The following is a 9,675-nucleotide window of genomic DNA, read 5'->3' as shown; positions in this document are numbered from 1 at the left end:
ATCAAACATCATAGCAGCTCAAGAAAGACTACAGAAAAAAGGAAAAAGCTTTATACGTAAGGGCACTTTTGTCCATATTGTTGAGAAAAGATCTCCATGTTTTTATTTTGTCCTGGTCTCTACAAATTATGCAGCCAGTCTTGTAAACAGGTAATATACTGCCAAGTACTGGATGAGGCTATTTTGGGACAGTTGAACTTAAGGAAATCTCTTGGTTATGAAAATCATGTCTTTCTGCGACATAATAGAACACCAAGTAATACATTCTGCAGAAAGACTTAACTAATTATAATTAGCAAAAGTTTCCTTTCTGGATTCACACCTTACACTGTAGGGATTCCTAGTGAGGATTTATAATGGGTGAAGTTTATTGGCTGGCTTCCTAAAACATTCTAGGTGTTAACTTCTCAGACAATGTGAAGGTGGAAGTCTATTAAAAGGCGACTTTTCAAATATGTAATTATATTATATGTGATTATTCGTTGCAAGGAAGGACCTCACAGGTATAAAGAACCAGGTATTTAAATTGCATTTCTTTAATTTTTCAGATACTATGGATTCGGGCTTGATGAAAATTCATAATAGATTAGCTTGGAATTCAGTATCTATGAGCTTTAGATGTAATTACAGAAATAATTGCATGCATTAAAGTCAGAAAGGATGCATTTCTGAGTTTTGAAATTCTTTTAACTTCTCTTTATACTTAAAATGGGAAAAGGATAGAATAGGAGGCAATACTTAAAAGCAATTGCTCAAGTATGCGATTTGATTTTTTTGTTTTTAATTCTCAGAACTGAAAAACTTTATTTCCTACTGCAAGGAAGGGCAGAAAGACAGCAGGCATCAAACTGCAGAATCCATGCCCGGCCATCTTTCCCCACCTCCTGTTGGGCAGCTTTGCTATGAGAATGTGAACGGATCGTGTGTGAAAACTCCCTACTCACTTGGATCCAGGGTGATTCTGTACGCAGTGTTTGGTTTCGCGTCTTTTCTGGCTGTGTTTGGAAACCTGCTGGTGATGACTTCCGTTCTGCATTTCAAGCAGCTGCACTCCCCTGCCAATTTCTTGATTGCGTCTCTGGCTTTAGCTGACTTTCTGGTGGGGGTGACCGTCATGCCCTTCAGCATGGTCAGGTCTGTGGAGAGCTGCTGGTACTTTGGGGCCAGATTTTGTAGCCTGCACAGTTGCTTCGATGTGGCGTTTTGTTACTCTTCTCTCTTCCATCTGTGTTTCATCTCCATCGACAGGTACATCGCTGTTACTGAGCCTCTGGTCTATCCTACCAAGTTCACGGTGTCCGTGTCGGGGACGTGCATCGGCATCTCCTGGATCCTGCCCCTTGTATACAGTGGTGCCGTGTTCTATACAGGTGTCAATGACGATGGCATGAAGGACTTAGTAAGTGCCCTCAACTGTATAGGTGGTTGTCAAATTGTTGTAAATCAAGACTGGATCTTGATAAATTTTCTGTTATTCTTCATACCCACCCTTGTTATGATAATTCTTTACAGTAAGATTTTTCTAGTAGCTAAACAACAAGCTATAAAAATTGAAAATACTGGTAGCAAAGCAGAATCATCCTCAGACAGTTACAGATCCCGAGTGGCCAAGAGAGAGAGAAAAGCGGCTAAAACCCTGGGTATCACAGTGGTAGCATTTATGATCTCTTGGCTACCATATACAATTGACACAGTAATTGATGCCTATGTGGGCTTCATAACCCCTGCTTATATTTATGAGATTTGCTGTTGGGGTGCTTATTATAACTCAGCCATTAACCCTTTGATTTATGCTTTATTTTATCCTTGGTTTAGGAAAGCCATCAAAGTTATTTTAAGTGGAGAATTTTTAAAGGAGAGCTCATCAACCATCAGTTTATTTGTTGAATAAGTATGAACACTAAGTCGAGAAATTTAAAAATATTTTAAAAATGATACATTTATGATGAAATTAGATATAAGAAATGAATAAAGCCTTTCAAAATTGGGGAAATAGCTATATATTTTTCAAATTAGCTAGGAACAACATCACAAGAAGATAACTGCATTAGATCATTGCAGAAATATTACTGAACCAAACAGTAAATAATGAAGTGGTTTACGTACGTAATCTGCCTGGGTGCTCTGTACACGTCCTTGTTATACGTACTTGTCTCTTCCAATTTCATTGAATTCTGAATCTCATTTCGGTTGCGATCTCTCTAATCATTTTCTCTTTTATGGTCACCTCTCACCTCTCATGTATCTTCAAATGGTCTTTTACAACACTGTATTAATCTCTAGGGCTGTCATAACAAAGTACCACAGACTAGGTGGCTTAAACCAGAGCAATTTATTCTGTTCCTAATGATTTCAAAGCTAAAATTCCAAAGTCAAGGTGTCAACAGGTCTGGTTTCATTTGAGGGCCCACTTCTTTCGCTTATAGGTGGCTAGCTTCTCTCTGTGTCCTCATATGGTTTATGCCATATTTATGTCCTTGTCCTAATCTCCTTTATTAATACACATTTTAAATGTTTATTTATTTTGAGAGAGAGAGAGAGAGCATTGCACCCACACATACAAGCATGAGCAAGAAAAGGGGAAAGAGAGAGAGAAAGAGAGGGAGAGAATCCTAAGCAGGCTCATGCTGTCAGTGCAGAGCCCGACACAGGGCTCAATGACACAAAGCGTGAGATCATGAGCTGAGCCGAAATCAAGAGTCGGAGTCTTAACTGACTGAGCCACCCAGGATCCCTTTATCTCCTCTTCTTGTAAGAAGCCCAGGAATATTGGGCTGGGGATCACCCTTTAAAACTCTCTTTGATTACCTTTTAAAAGGTCTTATCTCAGCACATGGTTCCATTCTAAAGTACTAGAGGTTAGGACTTTGATATATGAATTTTGGAAGGATACCATGCAGCCCATAACAGGCACAAGCCCAGAGTTGGTGACACTACCCAAGGGTCTGTTCAGCAAATGATTTGTGATACTGTCTGTACCTTCCAGGAGCTTTTGGGGCAGGAGGTAAGCCTTTCTTGCTTAATGGCTGGGCAGAATCTTGGAATATTCACCTGTAATATCCTGGGGTCAGTAATTTGGCCTTGGAATCAGGTATTAACTACGGACATTGCACAGAAGTGAAAAACCGCTAATGGAAACGTGCCACAAGAAAGGTGGCCCAGCGATCATTAGCAATTGGAAATTCTGCAAGGGAAAGAATGATCAATTATTGCTATCAGTGACACTAACTTTTCTCACCTGAATATACTGCATGCTTCCCTTTCCCAGAATGTTGTGGGGTGAAAAAGTCTTTGCTGGTGCTACAAAAACTTCTAATAAAAAGGATATAAAAAACGATGCTCTAATTTTACATTTTGCTCTCTGGAATATTTTACATTGTTGGTGTAACAAAAGTATTCTGGAATGCATATGTACAGTATTTTGTATAGTGAATCTAAATTGTAATAGAGTACTGGTTTCAAAACCATTTTTTTTCCTCTTTTTGGTTTATCTTTGGGTCACTCAATTAAGATGATTGAAATCTTTTTTTTTCCCATTGGCGTTCACTGAGATTTTTCATTTTTTTCAAGCAAATATTGAGCATAAATTACAGGCAAGTACCTGAGTTAGGAACAGCTAACAATAAAAAGTATGTTTTATATAGTATTTTCCTCAAGGAACATGATTTTGTAGGTAATAGGGGCTACACATTTTATTTATTTATTTTTATTTATTTATTTATTTATTTTTGAAGATCTGATATGAGACTTTATTATAATGTAGCTTACAAGGATTATTTCTGTGACACATGACACTTCAGTAATCAGAATATCAAATGATGACCTTATACTAGAACATAACGTACCAAATAGGGGCTACACATTTTAAATTACATTATTGAGAATGAAAAAAGTGTCAGAGATGCTAAGTCTTGTGAACAGAGGACTCATTGTCACTATTTGTCGTAAGGGTGGTGTTTGGTGTTGGGCATTTCTAGGACATTGTCTTCTCACTCACATGTGGTCTCATGAACTGAGGGCTTAAAAATTGTCAAAGACTCTACTTCCTTAGTAGGAGGGCCTTTCGATGAGTCTTCAAGCATTGGACTTTCATAGGCAGACGGGAGTGTGGACATTTTTTGACAGGAGGGTTAATTTCCACAAATAGAGGATTGGCTTGGCCAACCGTATGACAATGAATACATTATAGCACAATGACCAATTCATGCTGCCACTTACTATATACTCAATAGATCAGATTGGCTGTCACAGCTTTTAAAAAGGACTTCATGTTCCTTATTTTTAGAGTATAGTGGACAAACATAGAAAAAAGTAACTGAGAGAGTAGAAGGGTCCCATTTTATAAATGTCTCATAGCATTACATTGTTGCTAAATTACAATGAATATGACAGAAGTTCAAAGGCAAATTAAGGATTTTTGAAATTTATCTTATGGGCAAGCAAAATATATTGTGGCAAATGCTACCAAGACTTCCAATACAATTCTAAATATGAAATCTGCTGGGTATGTGAAACGTCACAAAGGAGAGAAAAGAAAGAAATTAGATTCTTCCATATATTTCATGATAGTCTTTCCTAGGAATGACTACCCGAGATATGGATTCAAAAATTCAGGATTAAATTCTTTGTTGTATTTTATCCTTAGTTTAGGAGAGAATTAAAACTTAATATAACTGGTCAAGAAGTAAAGAAATGTAAAGTAAAGAAATCAACATAAATATGTTTTCAGGATAAAACTAAGTTAAGATCAAGGAAATTGTGGGATGTTGGGAATTTCCGATGTATTATGATGTAGAATACAGTGTTGATTATGATATCAAATTTGAAAAAAGGTGTTCTTCAAGTTCAATTAAATATTGTTTAGAGTGAGCTTCTCCAAGCATCTACAAACAGATTGACTGACGTGGTGAACGAGGTCCTATTTCCTACCGCTGATTCTGCCCATTTCTCTGCTCTGTCACTTTTCTGCTTCCCTGTCTTTGGTGGTGGTGGTGGTGGTGGGGTTCGGGAGGGTGGTGAATTTCTTCGTATTTTCACTTTTTATGCTTACCTCCCTGTTAGCTTCAATGCTCATTTTCTTCTTCCTCTTCTCTATTAATGTCATGTGCTCTTGGCCTTCCCCTAGACTCTTGTTTTTTTCAGCCAACTTTCATTCCAACATTTTCTTTTGCTGGAGTTCTTTTCTTAAATGTCCTCAGCTCCCTCTGCTTCATGCTCTAGCGAGGAGTTGAGTTCCTCTTACTTCTCCTCTTCCAACAGTAAGGGAATCGGATGTCACATTCAGATCTGGCTCAAGCCTGACATTTAATGTTTAGAGGACATTGGACAATTAACCACGACAAAATGATACATTCACCACAATAAATAGTTCTTCAATATAATTACTTTCATGTGGTATGTCACTTCATTTCTTCCTCATGACATGGGAATAATTGCCCTATACTGGCATATTATAAACATCATCTACCGCTGTCATAATTGATCATAATGCAAACTTATGATGTCACATAGTCATGAGGAAAGATGAGCCAGTCAAGAAGTTGTGTTTGAATATTTTGATATCTATTTGGGAAAAAAAAAAAAGTTCTGATTCTCACTCTTCCCTTACTCACACATGTGCCCTTACATACATATTGTTCAGGACAGATCTTAGTGTAAAATATAAAGCCAGGAAAATTTAGAAGATAATGCTGGAGATTATTTTCATAGTTTCTCATGGAAAAGATTGCCAGGTTAACTATAGATTTAATATTTCCACATGGTAAGTCAAAATGTCAAAAAGATAAACTTGAAAAAACTCTTTAGAATATTTATTTTATTCTAATGGTTTTCGTTGAAAATGGAGGAAAAAAAAGATGTTTGGGGCACCTGGGTGGCTCAGTCAGTTGAGCATCCGACTTCAGCTCAGGTAGTGATCTCACAGCTCGTGAGTTCGAGCTCCATGTCGGGCTCTGTGCTGACAGCTCGGGGCCTGGAGTCTGCTTCGGATTCTGTGTCTCCCTCTCTCTCTGCCCTTAACCCACTTGCATTCTGTCTCTGTCTCTCTTAAAAATAAATAAAAATCAAAAAAAAAAAATTTAAAAAGAAAAAAGAAAAAGGTGTTTGTTTTCTTGGCCTTGAGTCTCAAAAGTCTAGGCCCTGGGAGAAAGGAAAAAGAGCCTACCTTGAACAGATTTGGGGAAGTAAGGGCTATAGAAAAGCTTGCCTACATCCCCGAGCAAGAGTAGAAAGATAATTGGAGTACAAAAATAAGTGAGAAAATAGTGAAGGTCTCTGAGGGAGGAGCACCCGATTTCTCCTGGATACGGTCTGGTTTGAGAAAAGGGGTGATATGCAACTGATATGCAATTGTGGTGGGTTGAATAAGAACCCCACAAAGAGATCCATATCTAGACCCTGGAACCTATACATATTAAAGATTATTTGGAGAAAAAAAATAAAGGTCGCTGAAGGTGTGATTGAGTTAAGCATCTTGAGATGGGGAAGTTAGCCTGGATTGTCCAGGTGGGTCCAAAAGGCCATCACGAGAGTCTTTACAGGAAAGAGGCTGAGAGAGATGACACACACGGAAGAGAAGGCAGTGTGATCACACAGGTAGAGACTGGAGCGACGAGACCACAGCATGTCAGCAGCCAGCAGAAGCAGGGAGAAGGATGGATTGTCCCCAAGCCCCCGCAGAGGGCGCGCCGCCTTGCTTTGATGTTGGATTTCATGCTTTCAGCCTCCAAGACTCTACAGGAATAAAATTTCTGTCGTTATAAGCCCCCAAGTGTGTGATGAGTTGTTACAGCAGTGACAGGAAACTAATATATCAAGTCTGTTTGCAGGGACAAGCTCCAAATGCAAGGGGAAACTCGTTCTCCTTTCCCTGGACAGAACTCAGTGTGTATAAAGACCACCGGGCAGAAATGGCTGCATAGGCTGAGCACGTAGCCTGAGACAGCACCACAGAGCACCTCATTGCTCTGCGTGGTACAGGGACAGTAAAAGATTCTTGAGCCCCTGATCATGCCTTGGAGTCATGACAGGTCCTAGAAACCCCTCCAAATGTTCCACCGCCCGTGATGCCACAAGTATAGCTGAATTTTTCTGAAAAGGGAAAGGAATTGGCCAATAAATGTAAGAGCTAAAGAAGCCTTATTACCAGGTAGGAACGATGACTGCTCTGTGGCAGGACTGGGCCCACGTCCAGAAACCAGGCAGGACATCTCATTGAATATCAGGGAGAGTGGATGGTCACCCAGACCAGATCTCTAATCTACAGAGTCATTGGTGATGTGTGGTTGACTCAGAGAAGAAGGTAGGGAAAGCCCAGATAGACGGAGAGGAAGTTTTTATCACTTGGAAGTTAGGGGCATGGCACAGACCTTAGGTTCATTTATAGTTGTACAACATAGAGGAGCAGAACACAAAACCTGGGGCTAAACTGCTTGGATACAAATCCCCAGTTACCATTTACTAGAAGTTCACGCTGGATAAGTGATCAACTTGCAGGGTTTCAGTCCTTCATCTACAGAATAGGGTTAGCAGCTATGCTGACCTCATTGGGTTTTGTGTGTGTGTCAGTTTAATAACTGAATACATGTAAACTCCCAAGATATAGCAGGTGTTCAAAAGTTGTCTGCTACTGTGAAAATGATAGTTGCCTAAACAATAAAGTAACACGTTTTGCACACCTGTGCCCTGTGTTCACAGAAAATACTTGTGGGTCTTTCTAGATTTACTACCATGTTTTAGGAAGCATTTCTGTAAAACGGACAATTAAAAGCCGTAAAATAAGAGCTATTACCCAATTATAAGAAAAAAAACTTTAAGTTTATTTATTTATTTTGAGAGAGAGAGAGAGAGAGAGAGAGCTTGAGCAGGGGAGGGGCAGAGAGAGGGGCGGGGGTAGAGGGAGTCTCAAACATGCTCTTCACCATCAGTGAAGAGTCTGACCTGGGCCTTGAACCCACGATCCGTGAGTTCACGACCTGAGCCGAAATCTAGAGTCAGACACTCAACCGACCGAGCCACCCAGATGCCCCTCTGAGAAAACTTGTATAAAGATGTTAGGTAGGTGCTCCGCAGTTACATGTTGAGAAATACCTGGTTACTATGATGAGACAGAGTTGAAAGAGAACTTCAGAATGTTTTCAATTTCATGGACGGACATGAGGTATTAGCAGAGGCTGAGCGGAGGCAAGGGAGGGAAGGAGGGAAGGAAAGCTAGAGAGAAAATGACAGACTACTCTGATGTAACTCAAATCTCTGAGTCAAGGACACCGAAAAGGAGGGGGCTTGAGACTCAGGTTTCAGACCCTCAATTAATCACATACTCTCAAACAAAAGAGTGGAACTCTTTCCTGGAGATAGAGGAAAGACTGATGAGGCTGTGAATTCTGAAAAAGCCAAAACAGCATGCCATTCACTGAGCCACACCTGGATGGACTGGAGCAGTGTAAGAGGTTGCCAGATTCATAGTCTAGAGGGGGGCTATTGATAAGCACATTTTTTCAGAGTTTAGGGTCCTGTGAACATCCGTGTTTTCATTATGAGATAGACGGCCATTTCATCCTAGAGGACACCTACAAAGACAATCCCAGTCTATGCATGCAGCATCGAGGCAGACTGCATAGGACCCTGGAATTTAGAGGAAAGCTTGGAAGAAGACAGTGGGATCCCATGACATAGGGGCTTACAAGAGAGTTAAAGACATGTTACCAAAAAATCAAGAAGACTGCCTTCTGTGGTAGGTGAGATCTTCACCTGCTAATATGTATGTTTTCTCTACCTCCACGCACTAGTCATCGGATAAAATCTGAAATGATCATTGGGATGTACAAAGCTGTGCACAACATCTGAATCTTTCCCTGTTCTTTACATTAGTACCTTCCTTTCCTCCTCATCCTTCTATCCGGGCCCTAAATTTATACCCTCAGTGAATTCTATTTATTCACCCCAGTTCTATTAGTTGTTGACGTCATTTCTCACTTTACACTTTTTAAATGTGTTTATTTTATTTTATTTTTTATTGAAATCCAAGTTAGTTAACATATAGTGTAATAATGATTTCAGGATAGAATTTAGTGATTCATCACTTACATGTAACACCCAGGGCTCATCCCAGCAAGTGCCCTCCTTAATGCCCATCTCCCATTTAGCCCTCCAGCAACCCTCAGTTTGGTCTCTGTATTTAAGAGTCTCTTATGGTTTGTCTCCCTCCCTGCTTTTATATTGTTTTTGCTTCCCTTCCCCTTTTGTTTTTTGAATGCCACATACGAGTGAAATCATACGACATTATCTTTCTCTGACTGACTTATTTCGCTTAGCATAATACACTCTCATTCCACCCACGTTGATGCAAATGTCAAGATTTCATTCTTTATGATTGCTGAGTAATATTCCATTGTATATATATACCACATCTTTATCCGTTCAGCAGTTGATGGACATTTGGGCTCTTTCCGTAATGTAATTTGGCCATTGTCGATAGGGCTGCTATAAACATTGGGGTGCATGTGCCCCTTCGAATCAGCATTTTTGTATCCTTTGGGTAGATACCTAGTAGTACAATTGCTGGGTCATAGGGTAGTTCTGTTTTTAATTTTTTGAGGAGCCTCCATACTGTTTTTCCAGAGTTACTGCACCAGTTGGCATTCCCACCAGCAATGCAAAAGAGATCCTCTTTCTCTG

The 9,675-nt window shown here is 39.8% G+C and overlaps 1 protein-coding gene across 1 annotated transcript; it reads left to right on the top strand.

The window, feature by feature from the left end:
- Positions 1–859: 859 nt before the first annotated feature.
- On the top strand, positions 860–1,891 carry TAAR8 (trace amine associated receptor 8). The gene has a single exon (XM_019420416.2). It carries the CDS (start codon positions 860–862, stop codon positions 1,889–1,891), a length of 1,032 nt encoding a protein of 343 aa, XP_019275961.1.
- The last annotated feature ends 7,784 nt before the right edge of the window (positions 1,892–9,675 follow it).

The sequence above is a fragment of the Panthera pardus genome, unplaced genomic scaffold (genome assembly GCF_024362965.1).
Source record: "Panthera pardus isolate Hobbes unplaced genomic scaffold, ASM2436296v1 HiC_scaffold_17, whole genome shotgun sequence".
NCBI classification, from domain to species: Eukaryota; Metazoa; Chordata; class Mammalia; order Carnivora; family Felidae; genus Panthera; species Panthera pardus.
This window is presented reverse-complemented; position numbering and strand designations above follow the sequence as displayed.

Coding starts and splice junctions, on each gene's coding strand:
- TAAR8 (XM_019420416.2), top strand. CDS start 860: ATGCCCGGCCATCTTTCCCCACCTCCTGTTGGGCAGCTTTGCTATGAG.